At 37.5% G+C, this 24,333-nt stretch overlaps 1 protein-coding gene and 1 pseudogene across 3 annotated transcripts in view; one reads left to right on the forward strand and one right to left on the reverse strand.

Moving 5' to 3' along the window:
* The window catches only part of LOC118890249 (neurexin-3-beta), a 572,537-nt gene extending 558,883 nt beyond the window's left edge, over nucleotides 1-13,654 (forward strand). For 2 of the 3 annotated variants that reach the window (XM_036842799.1, XM_036842800.1), the window contains exon 7: nucleotides 11,610-13,654. In XM_036842799.1, coding sequence (XP_036698694.1) covers nucleotides 11,610-12,535 — 926 coding nt within the window. In that variant the 3' untranslated portion in view covers nucleotides 12,536-13,654. The remainder of the gene's footprint in view (nucleotides 1-11,609) is intronic. The other variant, XM_036842801.1, reaches the window with a different exon arrangement.
* Nucleotides 898-22,804, reverse strand: LOC118890250 (annotated as a pseudogene).
* Nucleotides 22,805-24,333: the final 1,529 nt, after the last annotated feature.

Genomic DNA, 24,333 nt, shown 5'->3' on the forward strand with positions numbered 1-24,333 from the left:
TAATTGACCAGCCATTATAATCGCCATATTACACATGAAAAGACAAGCTCAGGGAGATTAACTGACTTTTTCAATATCCTAACAAGCTAGCATAGTAGGTGATACAACCAAGACTGGAACTTAGGTCTCCAGACTCTAAAGTTTCTATCCCATATACTAGATTTCAGGTACAAGGTGAGCCACTTTGGTGATGTAAGATTTTAATGCTTTTATGGAAGCTCTAAGCTAGTGTGGGGTTTAAAAAAAAAAAGCAATTAATGATATTAATTAATTCATTCATTAGTTCATTCAGTAAACGTTTGAATGATTATTAGTATTCTGGTTGGTAGGAAAAATAAAGATAAAAAGATGCTATTCTTGTCCTAAAGTTCTGAGTGTAGCTGAAACTGAGAAGAAAACAAATTAAGTGCAGTGGAGTGTTGGAGCCAGTAACAATCTGTACAGGACGCAGTAGGTTCACAAAAAGGAATGGAGATTTGGGGACAGAATTACAGATACAAGTTAAGGGTTTTGTAAATACATAGGGAACGAAGTCATTAATGTAAGGTCCTTCCATGTGTAAACATTCTATTCTACCAGGTTTGAAAATGCAATACTACCTTTTGTAATGTTTTATCCATTCTTATGAATCTTCTTAAGTATGAAAAATTACTCTCAATTGGGCAAGCAGATCACTGATACAGAAATACAGTTCTAAGTCTTGGGCTTGATGGTGTTCTGTGCTCTTTTCCATCTTGGAGGTTTAGTTTTTCTCTTTCTCCCTCTTTACTGTAATTAGGTGTGTAAGATGTTTGGGAACAGATAGTACAAGAACTTCTTACTTGGAACATTTTTGTTCAGCATTAAAAAGAAAATGTTAAGTTTTTTATTTAGAGAAAATACCATGTTTGAAGCAGTCTTCACTCTTTCCCTGAGCATCACCCATATCTGAGGAAGAGGTTGTGAGAAGTCGGGGTAAACGCAGGGCTCATTTTGTAACACAAGTGACAGCCATCCTCACATTACTAGGATTCGACATCCAGGCATAGTGTCTCTGTTTTTATTCTAAGCCAAACCATGATTCAGAACTGAGCCATTGATTCTCTCAGAAGAATCCCTCCCTTCATCCCACAGACACATAACATATCAATCAATGAAAAGGATTTTGTGTATTTCATAGGAGGGACAGATGATGAAGAGATTTATCTCATATACCTGATGCAAAAATCTTGCAAATTCTCATTAAGTATTTGCTCTCCAGACTCCTTTTTAGCCTTCCCTGATTACAATTTTTTAAGTCTTTCCCTGGTGTTGTACTCTGATTCCCAAGAAGGTTGCCTCTTCCTTCCTCTTTCCAGTACTTTCAGTGACAAATTTAAAATATTTAATGTTATGCAAAATAATTCATTTGGACCTTCCTCTTGAACCTCACCTGTGCACACTGAAGACAATGTCCTTATCAAGCAGGAATCACTCTCCCAGAGAGGCGGGTTTGCACCTTGAGTTCCTTGAGTATTCTTCCAGCTTCTCAGGCACAACCCCAAGCAGTTCAGAAACATATTTCTTTGAAACAAGTGCACTTTCCAAGATGCATTCTGAGTAATTCCATCTTATTGCATTTGATGTTCTTAAAAGTCTGATTTTGCATTTAGACAGGGTTATTTGGACATGCTGGGATAAAAATGGTCCCATCAAAATATGCTGTTTCAAGTCAAATTATTGTATTATTTGTTCTCAATGGCAAATATAACCCCAAAGCATTCTTAACACTCAGTAGAGGCATAGATACAGAACCATGAAGTTATTGGTAATAAAAACCTAGTGTAGATATGCAATGAAAGATGAAAATGAAGTTGTGACCTGATTATGAGCTACTGGCAATATTATTTTCTATCTTATATTAGAAATCAAATGAGCTTTGTGTATATTAACTGATGGTTGACTTATAAAAATGTGTAGGCACTGATATAGTGCTGTGTTTGCTTCATTTGAAACTGTGGCTTCCATGGATTTAAAAAATACATATTTTATTTGCAAAGTGACAACCATAAATTTTGGTATGTTCAATTGTTTAGCCAGTGATTTCCAGAAAGTAAGTGGTGTCCTACTTGTATGAGTTTAAAACAGGCAATTTTGAAATAGGTAAATTACTCAGTAGAAACCTTAGGAGACTCAAATTGCTGATGTATCTTCCTCAAAACACCTCTTATTTTCCAGGAGTATGTATACACTAGACATATCTTATTCTTTATAAGTCTCACACTTAGACCACTTATGTTTCCTACTTTAAAAAAATGCCTATGAAACAAAAAATAGCCCATGTGAATGTTATTAAAACTAACTTTGTCCTACAGAAGTAATTTGATGCCTTGTGAGGCAATCTGTACATTTATAGGGTCTTCTCATACAATAAAATTCAATGTTAAAAGTATAATTATTCAGAAAAATTAATTAAATGGCAACAAGGGTTTTTCTTTTCCTATATTGTTGGGATTTTTTTCCTCCTCCTAAAACCTCCCAGCTGCCCTTTGTGAAGTTCCTAGAATAATGATTAACATTATAAAACCAGAGACTAAAAATCTTGGTACGGACTGACCCATGGGGACACATTACTATAATTATTTTAAAATAAAATAATAAAAGGGGCATCCCATAAGGGACAAAAGTCTGACTCATCCTCACAATTTATTCTGTTTGTCAAAGTCACCCCAAAAATTTCTTAGGAGTGGTTGGAATTCGCTCAGAACCAGGGGCTCTCAAGCGTCTTACCTTCATGGTTCGCCTACCTGGGTTTCCCAGTCCTTGGTTGAACATTAATGTTCTCACGGGGATAAAATATTTAATGTAATTCTTGTGATCTCTTCCAGTAGAGGCTGAGGCCATTTCTAAAGCCTCTTTCCCCATGTCCCTTTCACAGTATCTTCACACACACACACACACACTTTGTCTCTTTTTTCCTTTTCTCAAGGTTTAATCGAGCATTTTGTTTCCCACATGGTCTCTAGAAGACTGGCAGTTTCCCCCAATGTCCTTCAAATAAGCCGCACTCATTTCCTGACTATCCTGTAGTTAGTTTACTGATGCTATGCCACTATGCTCTTTAGAGTGGAGGAGTGGAGGGGGTTTTGCCTCTATTACATAAAAAAAGCTGTGCATTTATCAGGTACATTTAATTACCACAGTTGTCACCCATGTGCCCTGTCAATTTGGCCAAGCCCAAGAACATGTATATGGAACAGTATTAATTATAACCCCTCTATGTCTTAGAAAATTTACCTTCTGAAGCTATGAATGAATGTGGGCTAAGTTTCCTAGAGCAGAACCCATGAAGTCATGTGTATTTTTACCTCAATTCCTGCCACTACAGGCTCTACTTCAAGCCCCAACACACGTACACATATACATACATGCACATGCTTACAAGAATGTAATTGGCAAAAGGCCTTGGGATGACCTTTGCCCCTACTGGAAGGCATGAAACTAAATCCAGTACCTTTCTCCTACTCTCAAATTGGTTTTGTCTTGCTAACCTCTTCCCAGCCCTAACTTGCTGGTCTGTTTTTCTATTTTCCCTAAATGCAACTTACTTTAAGCATGTATTAACTTGGTTAACATTCCTGCAGTTAAAGCATAATAGACAATTACCCATTTGTCAGTCTTAGCCTCTTTCTTCTCTCTCAAATGTCTACTTATGACGTACATCCAGACTGCACGCCCTTTTTATTTTTTTTAAGAAGCAAAACCAAAAAAAGCCACATTTTTAAAGAAAATGCAAAATTTCTTTTTAAAGAAAATGCAAAATATGTTTTTAATGTTGGCTGTCACCAAAAGGGGAATCAATAAGCCAGAAAATACAAAACAACAAAAAAAGTGTCCCCTGACTGCTCTGTCTGTGCCTCCTCAGCGTGTGCATCTGGTTGTTCATCTCTGAAAGTGTGTGAAATACTCTTTTCTTTAAATTATTTTTCGTTCTTTGCTCCCTTCTTGTTTGGGAATTAAGTGCTTTTTGTATTATATATATCTATCTGTATATATATCAGTGTGTTTCTTTTTAATTGCTAGATCTTTATCTTTAGATTTGGTTTTATCCAAAACTATGACAAAAAAAGTTATGAATTGTTTTCTGCAACTTTTCCCCACTCCCTCTTTAAATGTGGAACAACTTCAGCTGCAGAATCCCCACATCCACATCTTTCAAATAAGCCCAGTCTCACTAGAATCACATGCACCATGGGTGGCATGGGGAAGACAGGTGCTGTCATTCAGACAGTAGCCTTTCTATATAGGGAAGTCATGAATGACCCTGCCAGTGGGCTCCCTATACAGCTTCGTCTTTCGATTTGAAGATCTCCACCCCCTCCCCTAACTCTAGATGGGGCTGTGTGCCTGCCGATGAAGTTGTTCAACTTGAATGCATAAATCTAGTCTCCTTGTTTTTGCTTTTAACCTTTTGATCATTATTATAAGTATTACTATTATTATTTTATGTATCTTGGCTACTTTTAGTAGGGACAAAAGTTTAACTGATTTTATTATTTAAAAATCTTTAATGAAACTGTGATGATTTTTGGAGTAATTGCATGTTGAAGAAGTTGCAGCTTAGGGTGTGTGAGCTTGTCAGTGTTAGAGTTCTGTTCTTTATTTCTGTAGATGGGCATGTGTAGGCTCATTTGTTTTTGTATATTGCCCATCCCTTCCTTACAGCCAGAAGCTCTAATGCAGCTAGATCACTCCGTGCCGCCCTTACATGGACATGGCGACTCACTTACACATTTACTCCCATCATCTTCATCTCTTGTGTAGTACACTCATAGATATGACCCTACCCTTTCTGCATCTTTCCTTCCCATACCCCTCCTTTCTTTAGCATTGTTCAAACTGATGTGCTGTCATCCATCCTCTTCAATTAAAGGAAGTCTAACCCTTGTCAAAAAGACAAAAAAAATTACAATTAAATATATATCTGAGAACCTATAATAATGCAGAAATTCATTCAAAACCCTCGAGATTCATAGATTTTTTTTAAAGGCGAATTATAAAATTAAACAGGTTTTTAACATTTTTTTTAAATCATTGCAATCAGAATAATTTCAGATTCAAAACTGATGCCCTCCCAAGCCCCTCAAAGTAAAAAATTTGTTAAAGTGCAGATTTTTTTTTTCTTTTCACGTTATGTGGTGTGGATGTATGTGTTGTTGCCTCCCTGTATCATCCTCTGTTGTAAATTATTATATTTGAAAAATTAGACATTTTGCTCAAAAGTTTTTAAAGAAATGACAACAAAAAAGCAAGTTACAAGAATGTGGCAATTCTATTTGTCCAAGAGCATTCTTACACAACTTTCTTTTGTAAATTTTTCTTTCATGCCAAAAAACATGCGGGCAATTTGTTGATGTAAGTTGACTATAAATTAATACAGTATGCTTTTTTTAAGTTAAATGGTTTTGTCTATCTGGAAATGATTTCTTTATTTTTCCTAAAACAGCCTCTATTTTTTATTTGCTTTTACTTTTCTTTTCTGTCCTTATGTTGTGAATGCCTTGTTGATGTTATTTGCTCTCTTTCCCTCTAGTTTACTTTGAACCTGAAGTTGATTTTATTTTCTACTATGTGATTTTGAAGACGATATTAAGTATTTTATTTCATTTGTGTCTATTTGCTTAATTTTCACTGTTATATTTTGTGCTGAATTGCTTCTAATGATCAATGTGAATTCTACTCTTGGTAGAAGGGTGTGGGTAAATTGTTCTTACCATCCAAAGGAAGCCTGGCCTCTTTGCCTGAACCAACTTTTAAAGCCTTGAAAGCAATGGTAGGCTCTACGGTGGGATATGAAATTGGATACAACCTACAGGAGGCCTGTACTCCAGAAGAAAGTTAGTTGAGTTAACTGCAAATGTTATCAGTGGTAATACATCCTAATTTAACTCCTTAGAAAGCATTTGGGGAAATCAGTCCTTTATTTTATTTTCCTTCAGCAAAGGGGAAATAAGGTACTCTCAAGTGACTATGGTAGAGTTTGGTTATCCAGGATTAAACTATCACCATCACTGCAAGCTACAAAATCACTTTTACTGAGAATAGAGAAAGAACCCCAAAGTTCAGAGTATTGTCCTATGATAATGATGCCTTCCAAAGTATAAAACTAACTACTGGTGAAAGCACACCCGCACACAATAAGCACCCAAATCTCTCTCTCTCTTTCTCTTTTTCCTTTTCCATTTCTATTAATATTTGCCATTTCTCTCAAGGATTTAAACAGGTAAGCTTTAAAAGGATCGTAAGATTCTACCCACAAGAAACATGATGATTTTCACATCTAAAGTTTTATTTAGGAAACGTCTCAGGTAGGTATTGCCATTGTATATGACTCTAGGGTGAGAATACTCCTTGACCTTAAAGGTATTTGGTCAATGTTGCCTTATCACTTCAGGAAACAAAAGATCAGCAAGAAGTGCTATATAATTTTTAAATAAAGAGATTACTTGCTTCACTTTAGTTTTAGGTATTAGTATTACTGTTAAAGAAATATCAAACTGAAGAGTGGATAAGGGATATGTTTCCAGCCCAGCAGCTTCAATGAATGCACTTTATCTGCCTCAGTTTATATGATTTTATATTGTTTGACATGTTGGATGATATTTTAGGTTTAAAACTAAGAATCTCCTAAATGGACTATTTTATCTAATTGAATTGAAAGCTTTTATTTTTGCTGAGGATGCTATCCATAAGTCCATTTGATATAAGGCTTATCATTTATTTTAAATGCAAGCTCTTGGGATTATTATAAATCATTCTTCAAACTCTGCATTTAAAATAGCCTTAATAATCTAGATCCTATATTATTATACTTATACCTCAGCATATGACTACTACATAAAAAAGGTCAGAAAAAAGTCATCAATGATTTCAGTGTTTATAGGCCCAAAATATTAGTAGAAATGATACTAGTAACTAGAATTTTGGAGTAGCAGTTTCTGTGCTAAATACTTAACATGCATTATAATTAACATTAACATGCATTATTATTATTCACATTGGTGGCTTGAGATAGGCTGTGTTATTATTCCCATTGTACAGAGATTTTAATAAATTTGACCAACTCATGGCTAGTAAGCCACAGAACTGTGTTGCTAACCTGCATCTGAGTGACTTCAGAGGCAAAGCTTTTAACCAATAGGCAGATGAAAAACTCCACTAGACATTCCTTCTTTTACAATGTATAATGACATCAAGGGGCTATAGCTCATCTTACCTGGGTGTATATTGAAAATAGAATCTGTAGCCTTTCAGAATCAAACCCATTTCAGATAAACTAGGGGAAAATGTCCTACCCGGAGATTCTCTTCTCATTAAAATGCTCATTAAAAAGTTCAGCCCCTTTGAGATACTTGAGCTTTTCTGGTGTCTTCTCCCCAGGGACTTGCCCTGCCTGTCCGTGACTATTTTTTCTGAGGCTGGATGCAGAACAATTTCATGGTTCCAAGCTTCCAGATATTGATGTGTTGCAAGTACACACTTCTGTGGCACCAAATAACTAAGTGAATATCATTCAATAACTAACTTTGTGGGGAAAAAGATGATTTCTCCCCATTGTATGTTAGTTTTCCAGCAGAGAATGAGAAAAATGCAAATAAGAGATGAGGTAAAGAACCTAAATATAGATAAAAGAAATTCAAGGAATTGGAGCACAGTGTCCTCTCCCAGAGTCTCACTCTTCAGTGTCATTGTTTTTCGCATTTTTGTGACTTCTTCCACTCAGATATCTCCAGAGAGGCAAAGGTTGGAGCCATATTGAAACTTTGTGCTGCTTTTCTTGTTCTTTCAGATGACCCACTGCACCACCATCACCTACAACCTTCTCACAGTTCAGAAGAGTTCTATTAAATTTTTAATATACTGTCTTTTTCGATGGCAGAGAGCCCCTTTTGCTGAATATCAGCCCTAGACACATGAATTATATATCTATAAATACACTCATAAAACAAAAAAGCAGGGCAGCCTTCAGGGCTAAAATAGACCTTTTATATCCCTAGTGATCTCTCTGGTTTAAAGAAAAGCACAACCCTGTCAAGAAAGGGTATATATTCCTGATTTAAAATGCTAACTTTAAGGAATATGGATAGTTCTTATTCCAAACCAAAGAAAAATTCTGGGGATGGAGTAGGAAATTAGAATTGTGATGGATTACAGGTTTTGTATTACTCTGCCTGCAGCCCCTTATGACTTTAAGCTTGTTGCTTCTATGAATACTTTCATAGCATAGACATCCGGTAGATCACTGATTTCACGGTCTTTGGGCAGTGAAAAAAAAAAATTATCAGCTGCTCCAACATTTCTAAGGAAACTCACTTTAGATTAATACAAATAAACATGAAATCTTAAATAGCCTTCGGAAATCTAAGTCATTTCTAGTAAGGATCTAATGATGGGAGAAACACATCCTTCACCTCCTTATTATCTCAAATGATGTGTGCCCTTGGACCTCTCAGGACACTAGAATCATCTTAAATCTTAAATATGGAATTTGATATTAAAATGGACTATACACCCCAACTCACATACTTGTCTCAGGCAAGTTTATACGTGGAAGGTAATAAACCTCCCACGTTTATAGTTATCCAAAAATTTCCACCTACTTTAACTATAATTCCCCTTTGTAATACCAACTCCTACATCCCAGTGGACTCCCTTTTAAACTAAAGACATTCTTCCAATTCCTTGAGATGCCAGGAGAGGGGAGCTATGAAAGTTCCTATGATTTCATTGATTAAACACTACCAGGATTTGGGCTCAAATGTCCCTGACAGGGGCATCATTTATCATTTTTATCACTGCTACTAGGATTAATAACAAAATGACAAAGAAATTGAAGATTAGCAGTTTTAACAGATTCTGTTATTTAAACTCTGAAACAGCATACCCATCATTTTAGTTTGGAAATAAGCTCTTACCATTTCACTTAAAGGCTCACCAACCTTTTAGAAGCTCTCTGTAAATTAGTGAGCTTCAGGACCCTCTTTTCATCCCCTTATCAAAAGGATGATTTTCACTTTTTTTTTTTTTCTGCTCCAAGAGAGATACTCACATTAGGGTGTTGAATGAGAAGCGAATAGCAAAGGAAAGTGGAAGTGATTCAACTGCAGAATGAGCAGTTCGTAGATTTTGTAGATTTTTAACAACAAAGACACAGTGGAAGCTTTAGCTGGGATTGAAAAGACAGGGGGGAAAAAAAAGGCAAATGTAGGACTCCAGTTGGGTGTCACAGATGGTACACTAAAATTGCAAATGAATGCCACTCTGTAATCATGAAGACAGTGATCTTAATCTCACTTAAAGGGACACTAGCATCCTACTTAACAATTTGCCTTTATATTTAATTATTTGTTCCAGGACTTTGCCTCCCAACAAATCAGTCATTCCTTGTCCTTTATCCCAGATTCCTCTCCACTTAATAAACAATGGGTTGATTTTTATCCTTGCCCTAAAAAGCAAATGACTCTCGGTATTTGTGCCAGAAAAGAACACCCATTCTAGGTGAGATGTGTACAAAAACCCTGTCTTGTTCTCCAAAGGAAAGTGAAATCATCCCTGAGCGATCCCTAGGGAACCTTTGACAGACTGCATGAGGCTTCACTCCTCTCTCCTCACTGCTCTTTTCTTACTCAGACACCGCCTTCTTCCACGTGTCATCTTAAATACAACACTCAGGGCCTCCCTACCGGAAGAATGAGAAGAAAAGGTAACTCAGGGTTAGTTTTAGGACTGGCTTACCTTTAGGGACCTGTGTTCCAAATCCCATTTATAAAAATTAGCAAAAGTATGTAAATTATGCGTTAAATAAGTTGCAAGATATATGAATTACATATCTTCACAATGTTAACAAAAATAGGCGTGCTTGTCCAGGAAAGCAAGTCTGAAGCTTTGTCAACTCTGCAAAAATCGGTTTGCTCAGTAGTTTCAAACTCTTGAGCACTAGAAGAGAAGCTTGGGGTTTAAAGCACAGACTAAAATATCATCTTGAGATTCTCAGAAAGGTTCTTGTTTTATTTCCCCACGTGTGCTAACATCATCAGGTAGGCCAGGGATGACTGTACAGTGCTCTCTTGTCCCTTCCCTTCCGTAAGATACGCATTATGTACGTCGTTGCCACCCTCCCCAACTCAGTTTGTCTCTGCAGAGAATAAAAGCTTCTGATATGGTGCAAGCAGTTCTTCTCTGGCGCTCTGAAGGTGTGCAGTAGCTTTCTTTTCAGGAGGCTTTTTCTTAGCACACCTGAAACCTGGACAGTTTAGATGCAGCAGGTCAGAAAGAAGACTTCAACCATAATATCGTATTATCATCTCAACTGTCTGACTAACTGGGTCAGGGACGTATCATGCCATCCCTGCTAGAGGAGTTTTAAAAACAATTTTTTAAATAAATTTAACAAAGAGACACGAACTGTGACTTCTTGATTCTTTCTCTGTTTGAAAATAACACTGTAAAGAAACACAGGAGAGACTGAAGACTGATTATCTTGCTTACATACATGAATAATAAGCTTGGCCCTACAATTAGGTGAGTAACATCCACCACAGAATATTTGTGGTAACCATAATTTGCAGGGCACTATGATTTAGTGAACTATTCTGAACTTCCTTTCCTGACCTAGTCCTTGTATGTTTATAAGTGCAATAACTAGGGTCTGCGGGTAAACCGATAAATATCTGCCATTCTAAGAAATAAAAGGAATCCAAATTGGAAAAAAGAATCACTGATTTTAAAAACTACTTTGTTATCTCTACATTTCTGAATCTAAAAGTAAGTTTCCAGTAAGTCATGGATATGTAGGCTGGGTATTCTTGAAATCTAGTGTCTGCTCAGCATGTATTACATATAGCATAAAAGCAATGTATAAACATAATATTAGACCAATGCAAAACAAGTTGTTGTTTTATAGTCAGGGGAATTTCTGGAAAAGCATAATCAAGATGGGCTTGTTAGATGAACATTTTCAACCTACTGTAAGTTTCCCTTACTTAGCATATAGTAAATGAAGACTGCACTTGATAAATGTGAAATAAAAGGTAGTAACTTAAAATACTAAAGATGTGCTCTTTTATGTTCCTTAATCTTGATCTCAGTGACATGGAAAATATGTCATTCTCATCCTAATGGGAGCAAATAAGTAGAAACCCAAGAAAAAAATAAGGAAATGCTATGGCTCACAGATTAATCACATGCATATGTGCATATACGTACACACACACACACACACACACACACACAAACACATAATTTTCATGGTCAGTATTTGCAACAGTATAGTTGAAGGTCATTATACCATAAGCAGATCCTGGAAAAAGCCTATTTGAATTCTATCTAAATAATTACTTGAGAGTATCTTTAAAAATCTAAGCCCCCAGTCTAAGGATTTCCGGTTTTGATGGCAAGAGGCACACAACGGGCTAGAAGTATAGCCCAGTAATCAGCCTGGAAGTAGAGAGGATCCATATGTGGATCCAAGTCATTTTATTATAATTTCTGAGGTGTAACCTATGAACTATACATACATTCATTGGGTGTGGCTGTGAATTGTTTTTCTACAAATATACTAATTCTGTTTTTCTTTTTCTTTTCAATCCCAGGAGGTGAATTAGTTATCCCTCTTCTTGTAGAAGACCCTTTAGCTACCCCTCCTATTGCTACTCGTGCACCTTCCATTACACTCCCCCCTACCTTTCGCCCCCTCCTCACCATTATTGAGACCACCAAAGATTCCCTGTCCATGACCTCTGAGGCGGGGTTACCTTGCTTGTCGGACCAAGGCAGCGATGGTTGTGATGATGATGGCTTGGTGATATCTGGGTATGGCTCAGGGGAAACCTTTGACTCTAACCTGCCCCCTACTGATGATGAAGATTTTTACACCACCTTCTCCTTGGTAACAGATAAGAGTCTTTCCACTTCAATCTTCGAAGGTGGCTACAAAGCACATGCGCCCAAGTGGGAATCCAAGGACTTTAGACCTAACAAAGTCTCCGAAACTAGTAGGACTACTACCACATCTTTGTCCCCTGAGCTGATCCGCTTCACAGCTTCCTCCTCGTCTGGGATGGTGCCCAAATTGCCAGCTGGCAAAATGAATAACCGTGATCTCAAACCCCAGCCTGATATAGTCTTGCTTCCGTTGCCCACTGCCTATGAGCTAGACAGCACCAAACTGAAGAGCCCACTAATTACTTCCCCCATGTTCCGTAATGTGCCCACAGCAAACCCCACGGAGCCGGGAGTCAGACGGGTTCCGGGGGCCTCAGAGGTGATCCGGGAGTCGAGCAGTACAACAGGGATGGTCGTCGGCATTGTGGCTGCTGCCGCCCTCTGCATCTTGATCCTCCTGTACGCCATGTACAAGTACAGGAACAGGGACGAGGGGTCCTATCAAGTGGACGAGACGCGGAACTACATCAGCAACTCGGCGCAGAGCAATGGCACGCTCCTCAAGGAGAAGCAGCAGAGCTCGAAGAGCGGCCACAAGAAACAGAAAAACAAGGACAAAGAGTATTATGTGTAAACACGACACCGCTAACGATACGCGAATTTAAAACACAGGATTATTTCTATATAAATAAATAAATACTTGGAAAATGAGATTTCACAGATGTCAGAACTGTTCTATGAGATGGGGTATAACCATGACTATGGTGGGGAAAATCATTTTTAAAAGAACACACACAAAGATGTACCTACCTATAAGATTCAGCCATGGCTGCTTTGATTCAGTCACTGCTCGGAGACAGTTCATTCTGCCCTGCTGTGTCATAAAGCACGCACTTTTCCCTCTGGAGCAAGCAGATGGCTCCCCCCACTTTCGCGGACTTGGAAGCTTCCTTCTCTTTAGGACCTTTCATCCAAGGTAGAAGACTTCATGGCTTACTTGTTCCATAACTCCAAGTGAGTCTGTAATAATGTTTGTGAAGCTTGACTGTAATAATGTTTTTTTTCTTTTGGTTTAATTATGTAAAAAATGAAAACAAAAAAAAAAGAAAAGAAAAAGTTAAAAACAAAAACAGAAACAAAAAAAACCCCACCCTTAATCTGGTTCTGGCCAGTGTGTGCGTAACTTTTCAAGATCTGAGGGGAAAAAATGGCTTTTGGGTATTTGTTTATTTTTTGAGAATAACTGGACATAAGTTAAGAAGAAAAAACAAAAACTCAGAAAACAGAAGAGAGACTATTGCCATATGAACTCAAAAGCTACCATGGTGTCCACTCTACATATCAGGTTGTGGCGTTTCTAGAATCTGTTGTCTATTTCCTATGCGATGCTTTGCTGAACACATAGCAAAATCATGGGATGGATGATAATATTGATTTGAAAAGCTGGTTCCTCAGGATCGAATTCCAGAATTTGCCACCCAAACCCTGAACAGATGGGGTTAGGGCTGGTTTTATCAGAGCTATTGGCTTTACTTAACAATATTGTTCCTGTCCATGAGCCCAGCCAAATTGTGGTAAAGGAGAAAGCCCCATAAACTAAAACAGAGCCTTTCCTAGGGAAGGGGAATGGGGGTGGGCTGGATCTGTGACTGATCGAAATGCATGCAAATATAAAAGAAAAGACAATACAAGAAGTCTGTTAAAGAATCAAAACAGACAATAAGGGAGTTCAACTTGTGATGGAACCACAAAAGGTCACACAAGCCAAACATGGCATGACAGAGTGCAGAATTCATAGTTCTTTCCCCGCCCCCAACATGATAATGTTTTTCCTAGTGATTTAATTTTGCAGCCTGACATTTATGGATAACTCTATCCTTCCATTTGCTCACGTCTCCCTTCACCCATCTTTTCTAAAAATAATAAATGACTAAAGCTGCTGTGACACACAAAAAATGGAACTTAATAGTATAATATATATAAATAAATATATATACAGATATATTTATCATGGTATGTTTGATGGGATGACTGAAACAGGAAAACTGTTAAAATCTTGAAGTGGAATGAGAATGTTGTTTTAAAAGAAAATAACAAAACGACAAAAAAGTAAACCTTAAAATGTGAAGTGTGAGTTTAATTTTGTCACAGTTAACTGTGTCAAAGAGAATAAAAAATCTTCTCAGATTTTGTTTACATATTTTACTACATTTTTGCTGGTATAATTCCTTAGCCACCTGTGTACATACTGCTTTGAGAACTGTTCTTTCCTTTCTATTTGTTTATTTCAGTTTGTTTGGTTTATGTTCCAGTTGTCTTTCTTTTTGAAAAGAGGAAACAATGTACAGAAAAACAATAAACTTGTTGTGTGGCCATACCTATCCCAAAAGCAAGAGACAAAGCAAGACAAATATTCACACAAAAATGAAATGTGTTCTCTGGAGGGTCAGATACATACAGTTTCTTTTGTACAGATGAAAATCAATCAGCTGTTTAGATTTAGAAATCTACTCTTGCTGGTTTTTGTAAGTTGCATGAATATTTGACTTTGAAAAAGTATCTTAAAGACGTGGGGCAAAAAGCGCAATCTAAACAATGGTAGCCTTTACTAATATGTATGGAAAGAGTTGTTCTTCATTACCTGATATTTCAATGTGTTAAGAGTTTTGGATTATTTTGTTGTCATTGAAAAAGACAGGATTATAAAGAGATATCAAAGCACGATTTAGATAACTATATGGCCCAACCTATATGAAGTTGATTATATCTCGATGTCTGTAAAAGATTGCTGTTCTTGGAGTCTTGAGGTCTTGTGAACTGATTTCCTGCTTTCTTTCTTTACATTTTTTATTTGAGTAAAAATACATTTATTATATTCCTTTTAGTGTAAGTTTCTATTTGGACAATTTTATGGGAACATGTGCATTATGTACGTGAGCTTCTATCATATTGCTGTTGTTTTATGAGCAGACTCTTAAGGAATTTATTTTATGATGTTGTGAAGTTACTGCTTTTTCTTTTTCCTTTTCTCTTTTATTTCACATTTGCATTTTAGTTCAAGGATATGCTTAGCAATAAAATGTTCTTCCCAAAAGCTTGTATGATGATGTATTTTTATTTTCCAAACATTTGGTAAAAGACCTTGTACTGGGGCTAAATATGTCATGTCAAATTAAAAGCCAAGTAATCTAGGACCATGTTCATGTGAAATAAAATATTATAACCAGTTACTAATACTTATATAAACTTATCAAAAGTGACATACTTGGGGGCTAAACAATTATTGTCTGTCAACTGAGGCATTATTATTTCGATTGCTATGATAAAGTAACCAGGGGAAAACACTTTTCTGAACAGGTAAGATGACAGAAGCATTGTATTCTGGAAAAAATATTGTTAGATACTATTTTTTTAAATGTTTGGCAACTTTTAAGTATTTGCTGTAAGTTAACAAACTTACAGAACCATGTACATGTTTGAAACACTGGAAAGCTTTAAATGCATTCTTTCCAAGCCTCCTGCCAAATTGAAATTTTTTAGAAAAGTACTAAGTCCAAAGTCAAAATTTAAATGAGTGCTTAAATTTTAACAGCTTCTTTCTAGATTTTCAGATTACAAAATTCTGCAAACATTCATTATAGCTGGAACCTTTCTCATATCTCAGGTGTCCTTGATATGCTGGCTCCTTAAGCACATGCTTACTTTGCCAACTGGATAATCCATCGTGATACTCTACATTTTTCACCATGATCTAGAAATGTAGGTTAACTGAACACCTGTACTCTAGCCATATATTGGTTACCAATTTTTAAAGAGTTAGAATTAAAAGCAAATATAATTAACCCTGTTCCTTCAGATTTCACTGGTGGAATGGTTATGCTATTAACTAACATGGAAATGGAAAAAAATGAGGCTCAATGATGTCAAACTATGGAAAGTTCCTTTTTTGATTCCTGCCTCAGATAATTTACATGAAGCAATCATTTATCAATGCCCATGGTATGCCAGATACTATGTTAAGTGTTTTGGCTTATGTAGTCTAATCCCTGAGTGGTAGATAGCATTTTCCTCATCTTAAAGATGAGGAAACAAAGACATGACGAGCTTAAGGACAACTTGGCTAGTACATTTCTAATCATTTTAAAAGTCAGGCCTTGCTGACCTGGAGGTCAGTGGGATGTCGTGAAAAGGGTATAGGCACTGAGGCCAGACACAGCTGAGTTGGAACCCCAGCTGGACTATTCACTGTGTATGGGCAATTTCACTGTGTCTCTGAGATTTGACTTCCTCATCTGAAAAATGTGACACCCCAATGACCTTGCCTCACAATATAGTTTGGGTAAAAAAAATTGAAATAATATAAGGTGTTTTAATTGTGATTGTTACAGAGTAGGGGCTCAACAGGTTAGTCTCCATCACTTGAGTTCTGTACTAGTCATTTACAGTAGCTGCCTTCTAGAATTACAAATTCTACAATAAATTCTATAATAAAAAGAGATTTATTTAGTAATTGTCAAGACATGTTGCCAAGTCATGACTTGGATTTACTAGCTATAGCTGATAAAACTAGTATTTTCTAATCATATACTTTGATTGAGGGCATGACTGCAACTAGTAAACATGTGTTATTGACAACTGGTAGCATGAATCTGTCTGACAGCATATTTTAAGCAAATGGCCAAAAGTTAGGGTAAGTAAAGAAGGTACAGATTTCAGAAAATGTTCAACTTCCAGAGAAATTCTGAGACGATGGTTAATGTGGTAGATTCATCAGGATCTAAGTGGCATTTGCTCAGATACTTTGGTTAATGTCCATGAGCAGAAATAATTTGTCATTATCTCCACGAGGGAGTATTGAGATGGTACCGTCCCTTTCCAGTGTGTTTAACTTTGGCCACAGGCTTTGGAATCAGAGAAGCTTAGTTCAAATCTTGGCTCTGAATCCTGGGTCTGTCCTTTACAAGCTGTGAAACCTTGAGTAAAGTGTGCAGTGACTCTAACTTCATCCATGAAACTGGAATGATATGGCCTCCTCTTAGTGCTATTCTATAATTAAATGAGCTAATGTGTATACAAGTGCCTGGTTATAAGCACAGTGGCTGGCCGATAGCCCTCAAACAGCGATGCCTAAATTGTCTTATTAATCATCTGTTATTATCCTAGAAGAAAAATAATACAAAATTCTTTCTTAAAGCCTACAGAAGATACATATAGGAGAGCCCCAGAACAATCATATCACTTCTGTAACCTAACATCATAATTGTTTTTATTCCTCTTACAGTTGAAATCACATCGATTTATTGATTCTTTGAGCTCTCCTTGAGTTTTCCGCCAGAAATGTGCCTACCCCTGTAAAGCTCTTTACCTCAATCAACTCCTTCAGTATAGAGGCCATAGAAAGTTTCAAATGGTAAACTATTATTTACCTCAAAGGACAGTCTTCCATGCTTCCCAAATCATAGTTGTTATTGCCCTAGACACACCTTCAAAATTCTATATTAGCTTTCCCTCCATAGACTTTCTAAGTGTCACTATTTAACATGTAATCCGAGAACCACTTTAAGCATTTACTCTTTTGATAATTCAACCAACATTTACTGAATACTCATGTGCCTGCCAATCTACTATTGGCTATTGTCACTTTGTTTCAATGAAAGCAGAAAATGGAAATGGGAATTTTAAGCCTTTTTACCTCTTGTATAGATCCATATAGGCCCAGGTTCTCTTCCCCCATATTCAAGTTGAATTTGATTTTTCTCCAAAAATATTCCAAGCTGTATTTGTCCCAGTTGAATTGAAATCCTGATACTGCTTGAGATTAGTTTGATGATTAAAGTATTTATTAGGCATTATTAAATGATTACTATATCTTAAATTGAGAGGGTTAATGAGTTTATAATCTACTAAGGGTTGCACACTCAAGCTGTCAAAGTTCAAGTGCAAACTAAGCTCTTTGGGGGTTCAGAAGAAATAACTTAGGGTAAGGTTTCACAGAGGAGGTGACATATTAGGTAAACCTTGAAAAATTGATAGGCAGAGATCAGAGCTGCATGCCATTCCAAGCAAAGTACTGAAGTGGGAGGCAGTAGGTCAAAACTATAATTTGGATGGATCACAGATTGTATAAAGTACACTAGTGGAAGATATGGCTCAGAAGGTTTTCGAAATTTGTCAGTGAAAGGGAAGAGAGAGACGAGAGAATGTCTTGAGAAGGTCACAAGGTCAAGGGTTAATTTGTCATTGAGCGAAGAGGACACAGGAGGAGAAAGGCAATAACTGATACACTCTCAGAGAGGGTGAAAGATTATTGGAGTGATCAAGTTTCCAGATAGAGGTGTTACTCTGAACAGAGAGGGGATAAGCTGTTCTTCCGATATAGCAATGAAGGAGAAAATGGAATCAGAAACTGACATATTGCAGTGGAAGTCATAGAATATGGGACAGCTATAGTCAGAGAACCTCAATATTCTAGGTAAATCAAAGGCAAAGTTATGTAGCTAATAGTGAGGCTGTGAGCACATGGCAGGAGTCTGTTGACAACCTGTTAGGTAGGCAGCTAATGAAAGTGTCTGTTAGAAGTTGGCTGTCTTTATCTGGCATTAATAGCAATACTTTAACGCAGATGTAGAGAATGGACTTGAGGACATGGGGAGGGGGAAGGGTAAGCTGGGACGAAGTGAGAGAGTGACATGGACATATATACACTACCAAACGTAAAATCGATAGCTAGTGGGAAGCAGCCACATAGCACAGGGAGATCAGCTCGGTGCTTTGTGACCACCTAGAGGGGTGGGATAGGGAAGGTGGGAGGGAGACGCAAGAAGGAGGAGATATGGGGATATATGTATATGTACAGCTGATTCACTTTGTTATAAAACAGAAACTAACACACCATTGTAGAGCAATTATATTCCAATACAGATGTTTTAAAAATAGCAATACATTATATTTTTGCAACATTTCTTTTATATTTCATGACTTGAAATCCAATCTCATGGTTCCAAATTCAGAGCTCTTTCAATTATGTAATGGTGGCTCTAGAGAAACAAGTCATTTTATACTTCTTCTTCAGAGCATTTAGAGCTAAGGAAGAGCATGATAAGATGTTGTGTTAGTCTACTCAGGGTGCCATAACAAAATGCCATAGGTTGGGTGGCTTAAACAACAGAAGTTTTTTCCCACAGTTCTGGAGGCTGGAAGTCCCAGATCAAGATCCGGCAGGACTTCTCTTTTGGTGAGGACCTTCTTCCTGGTTTACAGATGACCACCTTCTCACCCTGTACTCATATGACCTTTCTTCTGTGCATGTGCAAGAAAGAAAGGATCTCTTCCTCTTCATATAAGGCCACAGTCTTATCAGATCATGTCCCCACCCTTAGGACCTCATTTAACTTTACCTCCTAAAGATCGTGTCTCCAAATACAGTCACACTGGGGGGTTAGGACTTCTGGCATATTAATTTGGGGGGTGGCAGACACAATTCAGTCCACCATAGATGTACATGGTGTTGGGAATTGGTAAGGTGAAGATTTTCAAGGCTCAAAGGAGTCAAGGAATCCAGAAGAAACTCTAGCCTTGTTGATGTGAGTACATGTGCTAGGTAGAAGAGCAAATAAATCCAAGAGAGACTAAACAGAGCAGAATAGGATCGTAGGAATAAGGACCAGGATTTGAAAGCAGTGTTAGGGTTGTATGAGAGGCCCTAGAAGACAGGAACGGCTAAAGGGAAGCCAGAGCCAAATTTGGAAATATATTAAATGAATAGTGTGAGCTTCAAGAGACTATGTTTAGGTACATAGGTTCTGGAGTCAGAATGCGATGGCATGTATTCTGGTGCTGTAACTTTGGATAAATTACTTAGTCTACATAAGGCTCAGGTTTCGTTCCTATAAAAGGAAATTATAATATTACCTATTGTGTAGGTTTGTCAGGAATGGTTAAATAAAATAATGCATGGGAAAATGCTTAGCCTATACCTGACACATAATAAACCTTAATAGAAGTTGATCATTATTACAATTTGGCCTCGTTATCTGACTCAGGCAGGATCAAAGTTAGCTGCTACTTGCATGGCTAGCCAGCACCAGAAACTGAATAAATATATGGGTTAGGCAATCACTTTATTTTCCTACTTCTTTCCTTTGCCAAGAAAATATAAAGTGCAGTTGCTTGCTCATTGGCAAAGTTTCCCCTTTACTACCACTAAAGTTCTCTGCTTCCAAGATCCAGCTTGGATTATGCCCAGGAAAGGCTCACATCCTGAGATTTTCACTCCTTGCCTGGGTTTCTAGTCCTCGGATTTCCTGTGACAGTTCGTCAATTAAACACCAGGAAGCCAAGAGGTCTTCAGAGAACCTTTCGCCCCTTTAGTGATATGCATTATTTTTTATTTAATATTTTATTTTATCATGAACGCTTAACGTGAGATTTACCCTCTAATCCACAGGTATAAAATTTCAGTTAAGAAGAATAAGTTCTAGAGATATGCTGTACAACATTGAACCTACAGTCAACAATACTGTGTTGTACACTTAAAAGTTCATGATCTTTCTTAAACTCTAAATTTGTTCAGTTAATCACCTTGAACTGAATTTGAATCTTTCTATATACGCACATAAAGCATAAGATCACAAATTCAAGAAAAATTAAAATTTTTCTAAATAAATTTGAACTTTTTCCCTCACTTTAATCCAGTAGAACAATTTATTAATTGTATTCCAATGGGTCAATGAACACTGATAAACGTAGTAATTAACTGCACCTGGTCCATCAGCAAAATGATAACCTAGTCACACAGACCTTCCTCTCCAAAGCAGAAAGGACCACGGTCCCCTCTTCCATGCCAGGAATCTCTGTGTATTTTGGGTTTGTTTTTAATTTGACTTTTTACTGTGAACATTTTCAAATATTTTCAAAAGTAATGAGACTAGTATAACAAAACCCCCATTTATTCATTATCTAATTTCAAGAATTATTAGTATTTCGCTATTCTTGTTTTATCTATGCCCACCTCTCCATGAAAGAATGTCTTTTAATACCACACAATGTTAAGAAACACAAAAGAAGCATTAAAAGAATATTGTTGGGTCTCTTGACCTGAGTCTTATTCTTGTTCATTGTGTTTCAGAGTAACTAAACCTAACACTCTTTCCAATGGACAATTAATGGCATGATTCCAGTTCTTTATTCAATGACAACATGAAAGACGAGATTAACTGCTAAGTAGACGCTTCACCATTTAATGAGATTGCCTGAAAACTGAAAGGATTTTTCAGCTTGTACATATTTCAATTCAACTGTGTTCGATCACTTTTTGAAATGAATAGAGAAGTCTATAAATTATATACAGCTGCTTAATCTTTTGTAAAATGTGACATCTTGGACTAGAATCCATGTTCTCCTTCAAGGGAATGGGTAAGGGAGACTACTACTTCTTTGCACCTGGGGAAGCTAAGAAATTCTCAGTTTTACCTCTAGAAATGTGATCACAAATCTGCTAGCATTTTTCCCTTGGATTGTATTCATGTATTTGCAATAACTGTAACTACACTGAATTTGCATGAGTCTACATAGAAGAGATAGTTCATTAAGCACATTCTCAAGTTATAATGTCAGCACTGCTCCACTGTCGGTTGAAAATCATGATTTTCTCTTCTTTGCTCTCACTCACCTGCAATTTTTGGCCTAGAATTTTCATCATAAAAGTATTATGAGAGAGAGAGAGAGAGAAAGTTATTTATAGACTATTTGATAGTCTTCTTTTCCATCGAAAAGTCAAAATAAGTGTTAGGAAAAATGGATAGAACCACCACAAACTCTTGCTTCTTGGTTTCATGGGGAGAATGAAACCAAGAATGAAGAGTAGAAGAGTAGGTTTCAACAAGTAAACCATTTTCCTGTTTCTACTCTGTGCTCAGCCGTTCGCCCATTTATTTATTTATTTTTATTTATTTTTAAAATTTTTTTGCGGCAGTTGGGGGAACCTAGCAGACCACACATAAATATTCTTCTTAAAACAAACAAACAATAAAGGTTGTCTAGGTTTGCAAGGAAGGACAATTAGGCAGGGTGAGGAGTGGAGTGCAAGGTAGTTTCAATTAAGGGTATCATTAAAACTGAAAAACTGAAATTTCTTTAGTATTATGGTGTAATTTTCGATGTTAATACATCACCCAGGAAAATGTGCTTATGTGCATGCATGGGCATGAGTAACCCGATCTGGGTTTTTTTTGTTTGTTTGGGATTTTTTTTTTTTTGCAAAAAGCTTTATTGTTTCCATTTGGCCCAAGGCTTGGGAGAGGGCTCCAGGGTGGTTAAAAAGCTGCCTAGTGGCTGCAGAGAGGCTTCAGGCAGATGCCCTGACACCAACGGGGCTCCTTAAAGGCCACTGGGCTTCCGCTCCTAGTCATGCTTGAGATTGAGCCTTTGGAAGAGATACTCGCCCAGCCCAGCCAGGGGACCAGCCAGACTGCGGAGGTTAGCCAGGTGGTCAACATCTTCTTGATGAGTTTCAGCTGCTCATCCAGGAAGCGGCTCTCCAGGAAGTCACAGGGGTGGGGGTCTGCCTGCGCAGAATCCAGGACATGCCGGTCCACGAGGGCCTGATTCAGGTTCTTCTCCATGAAAATGGTGGCTTCCCTCGCGTCCTGGGTTTTACCCACTCATCTTGGGACGCGTTCTGCTCGTCCTGGAAGAGGGCGTAGCTGCCTCGCTGGTTTTGCATTTTCAAGAGACGCTAGGCACCCTCACGCTTCTCTTCGGCCAATTCACAGAAAACGTGGTCCACGCCTTCCAAAGCCTCATCGTCGCGGTGGAAATAGAAGCCCAGAGAGAGGTAGGTGTAGGAGGCCCGCAGATGCATGTTGACCTTGGTGGAATAATTCCGACGAATCTAGGAGCTCATGGTTGATTGGTAATAAGGAGCTGTGCTCAAAAAATGGTGTTGGCTAGCCTGCGTGACCAAGGATAGATGAGTGGCAGATTCCTAAGGTTGCGGCTGGAAAAAAGGTTGGAGGGTGGTCAGAGGCTGGAGCAAGGGGCGTCGCTGGGTCTGTTTCATCCAAACGCTGTTGAAGCAAGAGACAGATCTGCAGGACTGCCGAGCACCCTGCCCAGACCTGTTCTGATGTCCAGTTTGAAGTGGGAAAACTAGGATAGCTGTTCCTTATAAACCAAACAAGGAGGGAAATGTGGGCAAGAGGAGGAGAGCAGAAGTAGAAGAGCTGCTCCTAAACTCCTGTGGTTTGTAATTGCTCAGAAGATAGGTCCAGAGTTAGAGCATCTAAACAATCAAGTCTCTCCCTCCTCTTTCCTTCTCCCCCTCTTCCACCCAACCTCTCCATTCCAGAAATAGTGTCAGATGTTGACGAATAAGCTCTGAGTTGACACACACACACATAGCCTGCACTCTTTTGTAAGAAAGGAAAAAAATAGGTACTTGTATGGTAATTGCAAAATGCTTTAACCACTGGACTGGTCTTTTGTGATGGTCTTTATGTATCTTTTTCTCTTTTCTCTTTTAAATTTAAAGCTTCCTTAAACAGTGATATTATAAACATCATTTCCTTAACATATGTTATGAAAACATAAGTCACTTCTCTGTGTAGTTGGACAGGCCTTTCTTGACTTCCTCACTTGGCAGGTGCAAGCTGCAATTTGATAAGATATATATGCACTGGGGCAGTAGATTTTTTGGTTTTGGTTTTTGTTTGATGAATCCTAATTTTTTCTAGCTTTATTGAGGTATAGCTGGCATATAATATTGTGTAAGTTTAAAGTGTGCAAAGTGCTGATTTGATACATGTATATATTGTATGTATATTGTATACATGTGTGTGTATATTACCACAAGTTTAGTTAACATGTTCACCACTTCACATAACTTTTTTTGTGTGTGACATTTAAGATTTACATTCTTAACAGCTTTCAAGAATACAATACAGTATTGTTAACTAGAGTCACCATGTTGTTGGTTAGAGCCCCAAAACATGTTCATCATAGAACTTGAAGTTTGTACCTTTTTATCAACATCTCCCCTTTCCCGCTGCCACTCCACCCCTGGCAACCACAAGTCTGCTCTCTGCTTCTCTGAGTTCTGCTTTTTCATGTTATATGTGTAAGTGAGATCATACAGCATTTGTCTTTCTCTGACTTATTTCACTTAGCAAAAGGCCCTCGAGTTTCATCCATGTGTTGCAAATAGCAGAATTTTCTTCTTTTTATGGCTGAATAATATTTCATTGTGTATCTATATTATATATTACAGGTGTATTATATATAATATATATATATATATATATATATATATATATATATATATATATATATATATATCACATTTTCTTTACCTATTCATCTGTCAAAGGACATTTACATTGTTTCCATGGCTTGGCTATTATGAGTAATGCTGTAACGAACGTGAAGGTACAGATA

The sequence above is a fragment of the Balaenoptera musculus genome, chromosome 2 (genome assembly GCF_009873245.2).
Source record: "Balaenoptera musculus isolate JJ_BM4_2016_0621 chromosome 2, mBalMus1.pri.v3, whole genome shotgun sequence".
NCBI classification, from domain to species: domain Eukaryota; kingdom Metazoa; phylum Chordata; class Mammalia; order Artiodactyla; family Balaenopteridae; genus Balaenoptera; species Balaenoptera musculus.